This window comes from Pseudophryne corroboree, chromosome 3 (genome assembly GCF_028390025.1).
Source record: "Pseudophryne corroboree isolate aPseCor3 chromosome 3, aPseCor3.hap2, whole genome shotgun sequence".
Taxonomy (NCBI): Eukaryota; Metazoa; Chordata; class Amphibia; order Anura; family Myobatrachidae; genus Pseudophryne; species Pseudophryne corroboree.
Window position 1 is genome coordinate 540,984,657 of NC_086446.1, and position 16,208 is coordinate 541,000,864.

Below are 16,208 nucleotides of genomic sequence, written 5' to 3' on the forward strand. Positions count from 1 at the left end.
AGCGAGTCAGATTTTCTGACTCCAGCCGTCCTTTAAATGTATATTTTTAAGGCTCTGACAACGTCCAACAACTTGGAGTCCTTCAAGTCGTCTGTAGCCGCAGGCACTACAATAGGCTGGTTCAGGTGAAACGCTGATACCACCTTAGGGAGAAAATGCGGACGCGTCCGCAGCTCTGCCCTATGTCGAATGGAAAATTAAATAAGGGCTTTTATAAGACAAAGCCGCCAGTTCAGATACTCTCCCGGCCGAAGCCAGGGCCAGTAACATAGTCACTTTCCATGTGAGATATTTCAAATCCACATTCTTTAGTGGTTCAAACCAATTGGATTTGAGGAAATCTAAAACTACATTTAGATCCCACGGTGCCACCTTAGGCACCACAGGAGGCTGTATATGCAGTACTCCTTTGATAAAAATCTGGACCTCAGGGACTGAGGCCAATTCTTTGTGGAAGAATATTGATAGGGCCGAAATTTGAACCTTAATAGATCCCAATTTGAGACCCATAGACAATCCTGATTGCAGGAAATGTAGGAAAACGACCCAGTTGAAATTCCTCCATCGGAGCACTCCGCTGCTCGCACCACGCAACATATTTTCGCCAAATACGGCGATAATGCTTCGCGGTGACTTCCTTCCTTGCCTTTATCAAGGTAGGAATGACTTCTTCTGGAATGCCTTTTCCTTTTAGGATCTGGCATTCAACGCCATGCCGTCAAACGCAGCCGCGGTAAGTCTTGAAAAAGACAAGGACCCTGCTGAAGCAGGTCCCTTCTCAGAAGTAGAGGCCACGGATCGTCCGTGACCATCTCTTGAAGTTCCGGGTACCAAGTCCTTCTTGGCCAATCCGGAGCCACTAGTCTTACTCCTCTTTGCCGTATAATCCTCAATACCTTTGGTATGAGAGGCAGAGGAGGAAACACATATACCGACTGGTACACCCAAGGTGTTACCAGCGCGTCCACAGCTATTGCCTGCGGATCTCTTGACCTGGCGCAATACCTGTCCAGTGTTTTGTTGAGGCGAGACGCCATCATGTCCACCATTGGTTTTACCCAACGGTTTAATAGCATGTGGAAAACTTCTGGATGAAGTCCCCACTCTCCCGGGTGAAGGTCGTGTCTGCTGAGGAAGTCTGCTTCCCAGTTGTCCACGCCCGGGATGAATACTGCTGACAGTGCTATCACGTGATTCTCCGCCCAGCGAAGGATCCTGGCAGCTTCTGCCATTGCCCTCCTGCTTCTTGTGCCGCCCTGTCTGTTTACATGGGCGACTGCCGTGATGTTGTCCGACTGGATCAACACCGGTCTTCCTTGAAGCAGAGGTTCCGCCTGGCTTAGAGCATTGTAGATTGCTCTTAGTTCCAGAATGCTTATGTGAAGAGACTTTTTCAGGCTCGACCACACTCCCTGGAAATTTCTTCCCTGTGTGACTGCTCCCCAGCCTCTCAGGCTGGCATCCGTGGTCACCAGGATCCAATCCTGCATGCCGAATCTGCGGCCCTCCAATAGATGAGCCTCCTGCAACCACCACAGAAGGGATACCCTTGTCCTCGGCGACAGGGTTATCCGCAGGTGCATCTGAAGATGCGACCCTGACCATTTGTCCAACAGATCCCTTTGCATGGAATCTGCCGAAAGGGATTGCTTCGTAAGAAGCTACCATTTTTTCCCAGGACTCTTGTGCATTGATGTACAGACACCTTTCCTGGTTTTAGGAGGTTCCTGACCAGGTCAGATAACTCCTTGGCTTTTTCTTCGGGAAGAAAAACCTTTTTCTGAACTGTGTCCAGAATCATCCCCAGGAACAGCAGACGAGTTGTCGGCATTAATTGGGATTTTGGAATATTCAGAATCCATCCGTGCTGCTTTAGCACCTCTTGAGATAGTGCTAAACCCATCTCTAGCTGTTCTCTGGACCTTGCCCTTATTAGGAGATCGTCCAAGTATGGGATAATTAATACGCCTTTTCTTCGAAGAAGAAATATTATCTCGGCCATTACCTTTGTAAAGACCCGAGGTGCCGTGGACAAACCAAACGGCAGCGTCTGAAACTGATAGTGACAGTTTTGTACAACGAACCTGAGGTACCCCTGGTGTGAGGGGTAATTGGAACGTGGAGATACGCATCCTTGATGTCCAAGGATACCATAAAGTCCCCTTCTTCCAGGTTCGCTATCACTGCTCTGAGTGACTCCATCTTGAACTTGAACTTCTTTATGTATAGGTTCAAGGACTTCAGATTTAGAATAGGCCTTACCGAGCCATCCGGCTTCGGTACCACAAATAGAGTGGAATAATACCCCTTCCCTTGTTGTAGAAGAGGTACCTTGACTATCACCTGCTGAGAATACAGCTTGTGAATGGCTTCCAAAACCGTCTCCCTTTCTGAGGGGGACGTTGGTAAAGCAGACTTCAGGAAACGGCGAGGTGGCTCTGTCTCTAATTTCAACCTGTACCCCTGAGATATTATCTGCAGGATCCATGGATTTACCTGCGAGTGAGCCCACTGCGCGCTGTAATTTTTGAGACGACCGCCTACCGCCCCCGAGTCCGCTTGCGAAGCCCCAGCGTCATGCTGAGGCTTTTGTAGAAGCCGGGGAGGGCTTCTGTTCCTGGGAAGGAGCTGCCTGTTGCTGTCTCTTCCCTCGTCCTCTGCCTCGTGGCAGATATGAATAGCCCTTTGCTCTCTTATTTTTAAAGGAACGAAAGGGCTGCGGTTGAAAGGTCGGTGCCTTTTTCTGTTGGGGAGTGACTTGAGGTAGAAAGGTGGATTTCCCGGCCGTAGCCGTGGCCACCAAATCCGATAGACCGACCTCAAATAACTCCTCTACGCATCGCCTGTCCACTGTCGTGTCCATAAAGCTCTTCTGGCCGAAATGGACATAGCACTTACCCGTGATGCCAGTGTGCAGATATCTCTCTGTGCATCACGCATATAAAGAAATGCATCCTTTATTTGTTCTAACGACAGTAAAATATTGTCCCTGTCCAGGGTATCAATATTTTCGATCAGGGACTCTGACCAAACTACCCCAGCACTGCACATCCAGGCAGTCGCAATAGCTGGTCGTAGTATAACACCTGCATGTGTGTATATACCTTTTTGGATATTTTCCATCCTCCTATCTGATGGATCTTTAAGTGCGTCCGTCTCAGGAGAGGGTAACGCCACTTGTTTTGATAAGCGTGTTAGCGCTTTGTCCACCCTAGGAGGTGTTTCCCAGCGCTCCCTAACCTCTGGCGGGAAAGGGTATAAAGCCAATAACTTCTTTGAAATTAGCAGTTTTTTATCGGGGCACCCCACGCTTCATCACACACGTCATTTAATTCTTCTGATTCGGTAAAAACTACTGGTAGTTTTTTCACACCCCACATAATACCCTGTTTAGTGGTACCTGTAGTATCAGCTAAATGTAACATCTCCTTTATTGCCAAAATCATATAACGTGTGGCCCTACTGGAAAATACGGTTGATTCGTCACCCTCACCACCGGAATCAGTGCCTGTGTCTGGGTCTGTGTCGACCGACTGAGGCAAGGGACGTTTTACAGCCCCTGACGGTGTTTGAGGCGCCTGGACAGACACTAATTGAGTGTCCGGCCGCCTCATGTCGGCAAACGACTGCTTAAGCGAGTTGACGCTATCCCGTAATTCCACAAATAAAGGCATCCATTCTGGTGTCGACCCCCTAGGAGGTGACATCCTCATATTTGGCAATTGCTCCGCCTCCACACCAATAACGTCCTCATACATGTCGACACACACGTACCGACACACAGCAGACACACAGGGAATGCTCTATACGAAGACAGGACCCACTAGCCCTTTGGGGAGACAGAGGGAGAGTCTGCCAGCACACACCAAAAAGCGCTATATATGACAGGGATAGCCTTATGATTAAGTGCTCCCTTATAGCTGCTTTTATATTAATATATTGCCATTTATTCTGCCCCCCCTCTCTGTTATACCCTGTTTCTGTAGTGCAGTGCAGGGGAGAGACCTGGGAGCCTTCCTGACCAGCGGAGCTGTGACAGAAAATGGCGCCGTGTGCTGAGGAGATAGGCCCCGCCCCTTTTTCGGCGGGCTCGTCTCCCGCTATTTAGTACATTTAGGCAGGGGTAAATATCTCCATATAGCCTCTGGGGCTATATGTGAGGTATTTTTAGCCTTTTTAAAGGTTTTCATTTGCCTCCCAGGGCGCCCCCCCCCAGCGCCCTGCACCCTCAGTGACTGCCGTGTGAAGTGTGCTGAGAGGAAAATGGCGCACAGCTGCAGTGCTGTGCGCTACCTTAAGAAGACTGCAGGAGTCTTCAGCCGCCGATTCTGGACCTCTTCTTGCTTCAGCATCTGTGAGGGGGCCGGCGGCGTGGCTCCGGTGACCATCCAGGCTGTACCTGTGATCGTCCCTCTGGAGCTTCATGTCCAGTAGCCAAGAAGCCAATCCATCCTGCACGCAGGTGAGTTCACTTCTTCTCCCCTCTGTCCCTCGTTGCAGTGATCCTGTTGCCAGCAGGAATCACTGTAAAATAAAAAACCTAAGCTAAACTCTCTAAGCAGCTCTTTATGAGAGCCACCTAGAATTGCACCCTTCTCGGCCGGGCACAAAAATCTAACTGGAGTCTGGAGGAGGGTCATAGGGGGAGGAGCCAGTACACACCACCTGACCTGTAAAAGCTTTACTTTTGTGCCCTGTCTCCTGCGGAGCCGCTATTCCCCATGGTCCTTTCAGGAACCCCAGCATCCACTTAGGACGATAGAGAAATTGATTTTATACTATAGTCACTATGTGAATGGGGTAACTGAAGCCCTGTTTATATAGACTTTCTGCCATTATCAAGGGGCCTGGGAGGCTGAGTCTTTTCTCATTTTTGTATTCTTTTTAGGCATTATTTAATGATTGTGCATCACGAAATAAATGATATCGTATTGCCTTTCTTGAAAAAGATCCTGTGGAAGGATCGAAACGTCGATTTATGAGGCTACAATAAAGAACAGTTGATATTACTAAAGAATTTGTATATATTTGTGAGAGTGCGCCCGCCACCTTCGTGGACACCTATATATTCAGCGGACTTCGTTCTGTTGGGATAGCACCCACCCTGGAAGATTTGATGCGAGTACAGGACTTCCTTCGTATATATATATATATATATATATTATGTGACCGGCCGTCTCACAATACCGACGCCAGGATCCCGAACCCTGCCTATGCCGCTGGTCGGCACGCCGAACAACAGGGACTATTCCCACGACATCCATAGAGTGGGAATAGAACCTGAGAACCTGTGGCAAGCGCACACATACATACTACAGTATGGAAGTTTTCATAACAAACTAGTAAGTAGAATCTCATCCCTGTGGAAATGCTGTATTTCCCCTTTTACAGTATAACACCTTTTGATGGTCACAACTCACAGTGGGTTGGGTGGGTGGAGGGTCTCCCAGGTTTGTGGAATCTTTAGAGCATAGCTTTGGAAGTGAAGGTTAAGGACTGCACATATTTAAAGCAATTTCTGATAAGAATGTATTCATAATACAACTCCTAGTATAGAGGTGGCAGTATAGAGACCACTCCAATGCAAATATACAGAGCTAGTTGTCAGTCTTAAACTGCAGCTCATCTGACAAATAAAGCACATCATTGTCGGTCAGCAACATTAGTTCTTTCCTGATATAACAGGATTTGCTGCATTCCCAAGAGGGACTGAGGGCCTAATTCAGACCTGATCGCTGTGCTGCAAATTTGCAGAGGTCTGCGATCAGCTAGTCACCGCCCAGGGAGAGTGAAAACCCGCCCCGTGCAAGTGTGCGAATGCATGTGTACGCCGTGCCAAAATGCCGCCAGACAGCGGACAGCTGCAAACCCGTTCGCAATTCACTCACCATCTAATGATTTTTCCAGTCTGTGCGTAGCCCAAGACTTAAGGCCCATACACACTTGCCGATAAAATGAGCAACATCGCTCATTTTCCCCCTCCCTGAGCGACGTCGCTCATTTTATCGGCAAGTGTGTATGCCGCCAGCGACGACCGATGCGCGACCCCATGGGTCGGCAACGATCGTCGCTGTCGGCAGTGCATGCATGCAGGATCTGGACTGTTGTCCAGGACCTGCATGCACGGTTGGCGGAAGCGTGACATTACTGAGCGATCTGAGCGGTCAGATCGCTCAGTGTGTACAGTCGGCCGCCGACCGGCCGGCCCGGGAGGGGAAACATTAGACGACGTCGCTCATAGAGCAACATCGTCTAATGTGTATGGACCTTTACTTCTACAGTGCAATACAAACAGGCTGATCGGGGCCAGAGTGGACGTCACACACCCAACCTAAAAACGCTTGAAAACGGCTATATATCACCCACAAACGTCCTCTTACTGTCAATCAACTTGCGATCTAAATTTTCGTATCATCCTGCCGCAGTTTGGAGAGGAGCCTGCGCACTGCGGTGCATACGCATGCGCAGTCAATTGATAATTGGCCGATGTGTGAATTCGCACAACAGCGATTGTACCTCTGTCCAGTGTGCAAGCAAATCTAGAGTATGAGGTTGGAAAATGGTGCGGAGCGACCAGGAACCACCACACACCCAGACTACGGGTGTAGACAGCTGCATTGTACTGAGGGGGCCTGCATTAGACATCTGCTCTGTGTTGGGACACATCTACTTTACATACTATTCAAGAAAGCAAGGGCATGGTCTGCATACAAGATTTGCCTGGGGTTATGCTTTGTAAACTAGATACAACGTGGGTGCTGTACATACTGGTCTGCCAAGCCAGCCTGCTACATGTGCTAGCCACTACGCTGTGGCTCTGCTTTCAGTACTAGCCTTGCCGTGTACAATATTTGGCTCCAGCAGGTGTTGGTTACTAGCACTAGTATAGCACCTGCTCTGAGTATATGCAATTTGTAATATAATGTGTGTGAGCTGGTGACGAGCAGGAAGAATGGCACATGGACCAATCATGCCACTTGGTCTGATTGCCACAAATGGGACCAGAGCAGCCAGGGCTAGGGCAAATACACTGGTAGATCCAGCAAGGAAAGCCATGTAACTACGAAGTAACAATGCATCCCAAAAGGATATTCTGCAGCCTCTTCATGAGCAGCGTTTTCCCGGCGCCGGAGGGCCCGAGAACCAAACACATGACCCGCAGGCCGCAGCAGAAGCTGTAGCCTCCGCACAGATTGCAGCGCTGCCTGCCGATGCGCCTCTCGTTTCCCAGGTTACCACACGCCCGCCCGCGGCTCTTCCTCCTCTCGCTGACGTTCGGGATGACACCACATCCGGATGCCAGGCGGGACTCCTCCCAATAGCTTCCGGCCCAGAGTGACGGAAGCGGAAAAGTAGTTGTTGCTCCGGTGTCTGGCTCCGCTCTCCACGGTGCTACGATGGGAAAAGGAGGCGGAACTTTCGAGAGACTGCTGGGTGAGGCCCACCGGGAGATAGAGGTGGAGGGGAGGACATTACAGCGCTATCACAGGGGAGGCCACGGAGCCGCCTGGTCACCTGATGCCCTATGACCAGTACACCATTGCCATCCATAGCTTGCCCCCGCCCCAGCAGCTGGCGTCCCCAGGTAGTATTACTGGCCAGTACACTGAATGGGCCAAGCAGCAGCAGCAGCGTGAACGTGCCCCTCACATATTCTATTATATTCTCACAGCTTTCTGACCCCCAGTCCACCATTGCCGTATCCCTCAACCATACCGCCACGCTAAGGGCACTGTCATGATGCCATCTGACCAGACCCATATACAGTATGGGATCCCTTTGCATTAAAGTAGCCTATAGGACTATCTAATGCTGGCATTAGCTGTTGAGGGTTCAAGTTCAGAACATGGGGCTTCCTGGTGTTAGCATAACTAAACTGCTTCAGAACATCAGTAAACTTGTTTATAAATATAAAGTAAACCACTGCAATATTCAGAATAAGTTTAGTGATGTTCTGAACTAGTTTAGTTATTCTAACATCAGAGGGCATCATGTACTGAACTCTTTGGGGTCAAACAGCTTGGTAGATTCTGCTTTTGTGATTGTAAACGGGCATGTGCAATATATGCTATTGTATCTGCTTAACACATTCCTGGTACATCTACTTATATTCAGCAAAAACAATTTATTAAATATGCCACATGGTGAGCCTTAAGGGGGGTACTCACGGAGCGATATTCTAAGCAATCTGAGTAGATTGCTTAGAATATCAGCATGATCGCTCCGTGTGTAGCCCCCTCAGCGATAGCGATGCGCGGCCCCGCACATCGCTATCGCTGCTGCTAGATTGGCCTGCATGGAGGCCAATCTAGCGGGTCGCTCACTGCACCCGCTGGGTGAAGTGAGCGGCCCCCCGTCTCTCCCCGCACGCTCAGCACAGATCGCGCTGTGCTGAGCAGCAGGAGAGATGTGTGCTGAGCGGTTCGCTCAGCACACATCTCTCCTGCATCGGCCCATGGGTACTGGGCTTTATCCTGGGATTTAGATTTGAGTGCTGTCTTCTGAGTCGGAGGTACGTTGTATGCTCAGTCTTTCAGCTAACTGAAATTGGGACTCCTATTGGATTGTATATATTGACACTGACATTAAAGGTCTATTATTGTTCAGAAAACAACTAATTGATTATACGTACATAGGATATCTACGCCATGCTATGGCGGAGATATCCTATTAGCAGCAGTAAATTACCACTGCTAATAGGTTCACCGGGGGCAATCCTATAGCCCTGATACCAGCACTTATACCACCTGAAACATAATCTCCCGACTGCCAGTCACACAACTTCATCCCGTTTGGAAGTGACAGCTGAAGAGGGAGGGGGGGGGGGGGTAATTTCTACCATTTTAAATTCGATATTAATCATACTTTAGGTCTGAATGAGTTTAGAGTAGATGTTAGTGTTTTGCCTGTGTCCTTTCTCTGATGCAGAGCAATTTTACTGAAGAAAGCTCTCCCTGCTAAAGAAGCCCCCCTTCCTGCAGTGTATTGGAGGTGTCTTTCCCTTTTTTCCTAACCTTTTTACAGTATCCGGTCTCTAGGTCGACCGTGTCTAGGTCTACTGCTATTGGTCGACATGTCAAAAGGTCGACTTGAGTTTTTAAAAAAAAATTCTTTTTTTTGAACTTTTTCATACTTAACAATCCACGTGGACTACGATTGGGAATAGTAACCTGTGCTGAGCGGAGCGAGGCACCTTGCCCGAAGCATGGTGAGCGAACACGGTGAACTAATTGGGGTTCCCGGTCACTGAGAAAACAACAACAACACAAAAAACATAAACTCATGTCAACCTGTTCACCTAGAGTCCTAGACCATGTCGACCATCCATACCACACCCCATTTTTACCCCTATACATGCTAGTGGTGATTCATTAGTTAGTAAAAAGAACTGCATGGTAAATGTGGCATCTGATTGCACAGGCGCTGTGGCCATCCAATCATGTTTTTCTATCTTCAGTATTAAGATTTACCTCTGCATCTCCAGAGCGGCTTAAAAGTTGTGCCTATTTCATTAACTAATGGTGTAGGGATCAGGGCTGTTTTTTTAGGGATGAGAACTTTTTTTACAGTGGAGTTTTTCTTGAAACTTAGCTTTTACCCACATTGGACTAAGTTAGCCAAAAAAAGATTAACCTTTCCTTAGAATGAAATATTGCAACACAGAGGAGGACAGAGCAATATGTGACAGGTTGGAATTTGTCTGCTACAGAATAACTATTTTATTTCTCTAGATTATGTTGTAAATATAATGTAGTCTTTATTGCCTAAATTAGAAACAGACTTCTAAGGCATCTCCGCTGCAAGTTTATGTAGTTTATTTCTGTTTCCTCAATTTGCTAGTATATACATATTTTTTCTGTCTAGATAAAGCAACCAGTCAACTCTTGCTGGAGACAGACTGGGAATCCATCCTGCAAATATGTGACATGATCCGTCAAGGAGATACTCAGTAAGAATTGCGTTACACCATTTTTGTGTTATTGTGGGTCTGTGCTTGATTGCCATTAAGAAATACAAAAAGGAATTCTTCATAAATGAGAGCTCTGCAAGGACACAATTGACTCCTTCAGTAAAAAGGAGTATAAAGAGCTGTTAAAAAATACTGTGTGTTAATAGTACAGATTGGAAGTTGTAGAGTGGGATGTGGGGTTTTTTAATGCTTTAGATTTTTTTTCTCTGTGTATGTTAGATCCTAGTGTCCTTTTCTTATTTCTAGAGCTAAATACGCTGTGGGAGCCATCAAGAAGAAAGTTAATGACAAAAATCCCCATGTTGCTCTGTTTGCACTGGAGGTGAGGTTCTCAATGTTCGTTTAATGTCTCAAATGTCTGTTATTTGAACTTATGTTCACCAGCCCTCCACAATAGGTGCTTGTTGTCATATCTGTATAGAAGTGCGAGGCAGAGACAATTAGCTAAGGGACTAAAAAGCACCCTGTTGAAAATACCCGGATCAAGCCAGCTTGCATTTCAACACGAGTAGCGAGCAGGGTTGAACACGAGTTCAGCCCAGTTTGCGGTGCAGTGTCCAGGATGATACGATCTGGGACCCGTTTACTGCATAGAGAATGGGCGGTATTTGTAGATAATCTGATCTCCAAGCTCTGCCTCTGCGCGTGTCTACTGTGACGTCACCAACCCGGCATATTGCCGGACAGGGCCGCCTGTCTGAATGAGGTTTAGCGGAGTCACACCCAGGTAGGACCCATGCACAAACCCAGGTGCGACTCTGCATTTTAGTATAAAAGTAGTATTAGTGTTTGGTCTGTCATATACCCCTTTTTCACTAGCTCAAAAAACACGGGTAAATGCACGGGGGCGCGCATTTACCCGTGTTTTTTGCAAGTGGAAAAGGGTACCCCCGCAAAAACCCGGATCAGGTGACCCGTGAATCCTACCTGGCTATCTACCTGGGTAGGACACGGGAATGATCCGGGTAGAGTTGTAGTGTAAACGGGAGCCGTGTCGATGCAACACTGCTCCCATTTACACTGTATGGAAGGGCGGCGCTGGGAGGTCATGTGATCTCCCAGCGCCGCCCCTGCCGTGTCTCTAGCAGCGTCACCAACCCAGCAATATGCTGGGTTGGTGACTACTAATGGGAAAGGGGCTGAGCATGGGTCGCAGCCGGGCAGCTCCCGTGTCAGGCTCCCGGCTGCGACCCGTGCTCGTAGGTGGAAAAGGGGTAATATTAAGAGGGTGGGAATCTTCCACACACATTAATCCAATATCTTGCAAGTGTAGGCTACTATGTTACTTATTTTATACTACACAATTCTCAGTCAGACACTGTTGTGGTTACAAAGGCTCCAATTATTTTATTATGAACTATAAGCAGTGAGTGTGCTAGAAAATGTGCAGGAGCCCTGCTCTCTATGTGAAATGGAAACTTTGTTATATATATATATATATATATATATATATATATATATATATATATATATATAATGTGTGTATATATTTGCAAAGATCTTCTAAAATTTGCTGCTTTTTCCACGAACAAATCATCCATTTTAGTAAATTGTAATAAAAAAAAAAAAAATAAACCCTTTTTTACATTTTGGTTGAGGCATGTGTGTGTATCATACAGGTTCTGGAATCTGTGGTGAAAAACTGTGGCCAAACCGTACATGATGAAGTTGCAAATAAACAAACAATGGAGGAGCTAAAAGAACTTCAAAAGGTAATGCTAGTTGTCAGCATCAATTAAGCATTAGATAGATAGATATACATGTTTGTGAGGCTGACTCTGATAGGCTGTGCAGGTGTTTAGTGTATATACAGCCGCTCCCAGGAAGTCTGTCCTGATTGGATCTGAGTAATCACCTGGGGACAGCACTATAGTCTGTCATGTGAGCCTTTCACAACTTCCTGATCAGTCAGGTGAGCTGTGACATTGAGGTCATACTGTGTATGTAGCAATGACTTGACTCATTCTTAAATTGCTTTCCTCGTGCTGAACAGGTTTTCAGCTCTAAAGTAAAGCCACCTTAGTCCTTGTGTTGTCTGAAGCACTACAGAGCATTCTACACACCCACAATCAAGCTCTGTTGCTTTGATAACAGCTTTCTTTCCCCAGCGGCAGGTGGAACCAAATGTCCGCAACAAGATCCTCTATCTGATCCAGGCTTGGGCTCACGCTTTCCGTAATGAACCAAAGTATAAGGTTGTGCAGGACACCTACCAAATCATGAAAGTAGAAGGTAAAGATGTAATCATTCAAAATGATTGATGTGTCTGACTGTTCATCTTGTCATTTAGTTTTAAATTTGAATGCTTGTGTATATATACAATATGAACAGAGATTTTACTTGTAGATCTTATGCTCTCATTGTACAGACATAGTTGTAGTAACAGTAGGTGATAGACTGCATGCTGGGACGTACTGTTTTATTTCTATAGTGACACAGGGTAGATTGGAATAGTGTAGCTGTTGCCCATAGCAACCAGCCAGATTCTAGCTACCACTTTATAGAATGTGCTAGATAAATAGCTAGGGCTAGATTTGCTATGCTGTGCTATTAAGGCCACCATGTCTTCAGTGGGTAAGCTGCTGAATTTAAAGCATAATTATAGTATTTGCTATTGTATTTGTATTATTGTATTGTTCCTATAAATCAAGTGGCCAAGACTGCTGAAGTCCCCTGGGTTTTGAAAAGTGCTACTTAGTAAATTTAGCCCCTAGAATCTCATTGTTTTCTGTGGGCAGTACCTCCAGTTTTCCGTTAAAAGTTTTAGTTAGTTAGTTAAGTAGGTAAAATGATGATATGAAATTGATTATAAACAGAGAGGGAAGGGGAACCACTAGATAACAGATTAGTTGTGGGGAAGTTATCCTTTCTAAATTATACTTAATGCCTAAGCATTAAATATCTCTAAAATGTACTAAATGACCATGAAATCTATAAAATAATGATAATGCAAATATGTAAAATCAAGAGGCAACATTCTACATGCACACAGTACCTCCCTCCCTCAGGGCTTTCTCATTTTTCTGCCCTCATCATCACCCTAATACCACTTCCTATCTCTCAATACTCAGGCCCCCTTGCCCCACCCTTTTAACACCCCTTCACCCAGTAATACAGAGGAGGGGGAAAAAACTTCCATTGAAAAATAACTTGGTAACCATAATTATATGCAGGGAACAACTCTGCTATAGTAGTCATTGCCCTTATTGTGGTATTCCTCAACATGTTACACAATCAAATCTCTACGGTGCTCTTACATACTACACCACAGGTTCTCAAACTCGGTCCTCAGGACCCCACACAGTGCATGTTTTGCAGGTAACCCAGCGGGTGGTCTTCTGTATGCCGGCGGTCGGGCTCCCGACGCTCAGTATACCGGCGCCGGGAGCCCGACAGCCGGCATACCGACACTTATTTTCCCTCGTGGGGGTCCACGACCCCCATAGAGGGAGAATAAAATAGTGTGGCGCGCGTAGCGCGCCCGTAGCGTGGCGAGCCCGCAAGGGGCTCATTTGCGCTCGCAACACTGTCGGTAAGCCGGCGGTCGGGCTCCCGGCGCCGGGATGCTGGTCGCCGGGAGCCCGACCACCGGCCAGCCGTAGTGAACCCAACCCAGCAGGTGCACAGGTGTATTTCTTACTCACTGACACATTTTAAAAGGTCCACAGGTGGAGCTAATTATTTCACTTGCGATTCTGTGAGGAGACCTGCAAAACATGCACTGTGTGTGGTCCTGAGGACCGAGTTTGAGAACCTATGTACTACGCAATATATATATATATATATATATATATATATATATATATATATATATATATATATAAATAAATAAGTGCTTTCTCCTTTCAGCACATATCATGTAATCACACATGCAGTAAATTAAATGTTACTGGTTTCTAATACTTTAAGAGATTACATTTTTTTTTAAATATTGTATGTCTTACATTTATGTACCAGTAGCTTTATTTTTAGTTGTATGTGCCCTCGTGTTTTTTATGTGTACTAACATTTAGTGGAACGTCCAATCTGAGGTGGATCATACAATGAATTCTATTATATTTGTTACATTTTACCTTGTTTTTTGGATGCAGGTCACAACTTCCCTGAGTTCAAGGAGAGTGATGCCATGTTTGCAGCAGAGCGGGTGAGTTTGGGAAAAATTAGCTGCCATTTTATGGCATTTATCAGGGAAATAATGTATCGAGACAGGTCAAAGTCTTTGATGCTGCAGTTGGGGGATCCATATGCGAAATTACAGTCTATGCAGACAACTTGATATTGTTCTTGGAGATCTCATTTTTTGAGATGCAAAATATATTTTAGCTCTTTTCTCTAAATCAAAATATCTGAGGTACTTATTAAGTAACCTGTGCTCAAGCATGGATATCACTAAAACCTGAGCTGTTTGTGTGCCTTAAGGACCATGGTTGGGAATGCCTGTCATACAGCGTTGGGCAAAATACCAGTATTTCTCTATCGTCCTAAGTGGATGCTGGGGTTCCTGAAAGGACCATGGGGAATAGCGGCTCCGCAGGAGACAGGGCACAAAAAAGTAAAGCTTTTACCAGATCAGGTGGTGTGCACTGGCTCCTCCCCCTATGACCCTCCTCCAGACTCCAGTTAGATTTTGTGCCCGAACGAGAAGGGTGCAATCTAGGTGGCTCTCCTAAAGAGCTGCTTAGAGAAAGTTTAGCTTAGGTTTTTTACTTTACAGTGAGTCCTGCTGGCAACAGGATCACTGCAACGAGGGACTTAGGGGAGAAGTAGTGAACTCACCTGCGTGCAGAGTGGATTTGCTGCTTGGCTACTGGACACTAGCTCCAGAGGGACGATCACAGGTACAGCCTGGATGGTCACCGGAGCCGCGCCGCCGGCCCCCTTGCAGACGCTGAAGAGAGAAGAGGTCCAAAATCGGCGGCTGAAGACTCCTGAGTCTTCATAAAGGTAGCGCACAGCACTGCAGCTGTGCGCCATTTTCCTCTCAGCACACTTCACACAACAGTCACTGAGGGTGCAGAGCGCTGGGGGGGGCGCTCTGAGAGGCAAATAAAAACCTTATTAGAGGCAAAAAATACCTCACATATAGCCCACAGAGGCTATATGGAGATATTTAACCCCTGCCTAACTTCAAAAATAGCGGGAGACGAGCCCGCCGAAAAAGGGGCGGGGCCTATCTCCTCAGCACACAGCGCCATTTTCTCTCACAGAAAAGCTGGAGAGAAGGCTCCCAGGCTCTCCCCTGCACTGCACTACAGAAACAGGGTTAAAACAGAGAGGGGGGGCACGGATTTTGGCGATATTGTATATATATAAAAGATGCTATAAGGGAGAAACACTTATATAAGGTTGTCCCTATATAATTATAGCGTTTTTGGTGTGTGCTGGCAGACTCTCCCTCTGTCTCCCCAAAGGGCTAGTGGGTCCTGTCCTCTGTCAGAGCATTCCCGGTGTGTGTGCTGTGTGTCGGTACGTGTGTGTCGACATGTATGAGGACGATGTTGGTGAGGAGGCGGAGAAATTGCCTGTAATGGTGATGTCACTCTCTAGGGAGTCGACACCGGAATGGATGGCTTATTTAGAGAATTACGTGAGAATGTCAACACGCTGCAAGGTCGGTTGACGACATGAGACGGCCGACAATCTATTAGGACCGGTCCAGGCGTCTCAGAAACACCGTCAGGGGTTTTTAAAAAACGCCCATTTACCTCAGTCGGTCGACACAGACACAGACACGGACACTGAATACAGTGTCGACGGTGAATAAACAAACGTATTTCTCATTAGGGCCACACGTTAAGGGCAATGAAGGAGGTGTTACGTGTTTCTGATACTACAAGTACCACAAGAAAGGGTATTATGTGGGAGTGAAAAAACTACCTGTAGTTTTTCCTGAATCAGATAAAATAAAATGAAGTGTGTGATGATGCGTAGGGTTATCCCGATAGCAAATATTGGCGTTATACCCTTTCCCGCCAGAAATTAGGGTACGTTGAGAAACACCCCTTAGGGTGATAAGGCGCTCACACGCTTATCAAGTGGCGTTACCGTCTCCAGATACGGCCGCCCTCAAGGAGCCAGCTGATAGGAAGCTGGAAAAATATCCTACAAAGTATATACACACATACGGTGGTTATACTGCGACCAGCGATCGCCATCAGCCTGGAGATGCAGTGCTGGGTTGGCTTGGTCGGATTCCCTGACTGAAAATATTTTATTCATGTAGAGCATTTAATAGGAT

General features: G+C 46.6%; 2 protein-coding genes across 7 annotated transcripts in view; one reads left to right on the forward strand and one right to left on the reverse strand.

Annotated features, from left to right (window-relative positions):
- The window catches only part of ARL16 (ADP ribosylation factor like GTPase 16), a 56,161-nt gene extending 48,985 nt beyond the window's left edge, over window positions 1-7,176 (reverse strand). The window contains exons 1-2 of the mRNA XM_063961193.1: window positions 7,092-7,176; window positions 5,421-5,475 (exon numbers count right to left, since the gene is read on the reverse strand). Of these exons, the coding sequence (XP_063817263.1) occupies window positions 5,421-5,475; window positions 7,092-7,153 (117 nt within the window). The 5' untranslated portion in view covers window positions 7,154-7,176. The remainder of the gene's footprint in view (window positions 1-5,420; window positions 5,476-7,091) is intronic.
- Window positions 7,177-7,350: 174 nt separating this feature from the next.
- Window positions 7,351-16,208, forward strand: part of HGS (hepatocyte growth factor-regulated tyrosine kinase substrate) — a 102,234-nt gene continuing 93,376 nt past the window's right edge. For 4 of the 6 annotated variants that reach the window (XM_063961189.1, XM_063961187.1, XM_063961188.1 and 1 more), the window contains exons 1-6: window positions 7,441-7,585; window positions 9,865-9,949; window positions 10,217-10,292; window positions 11,590-11,682; window positions 12,079-12,202; window positions 14,062-14,114. In XM_063961189.1, the coding sequence (XP_063817259.1) occupies window positions 7,519-7,585; window positions 9,865-9,949; window positions 10,217-10,292; window positions 11,590-11,682; window positions 12,079-12,202; window positions 14,062-14,114 (498 nt within the window). In that variant the 5' untranslated portion in view covers window positions 7,441-7,518. The other 2 variants (XM_063961190.1, XM_063961191.1) reach the window with 1 other exon arrangement.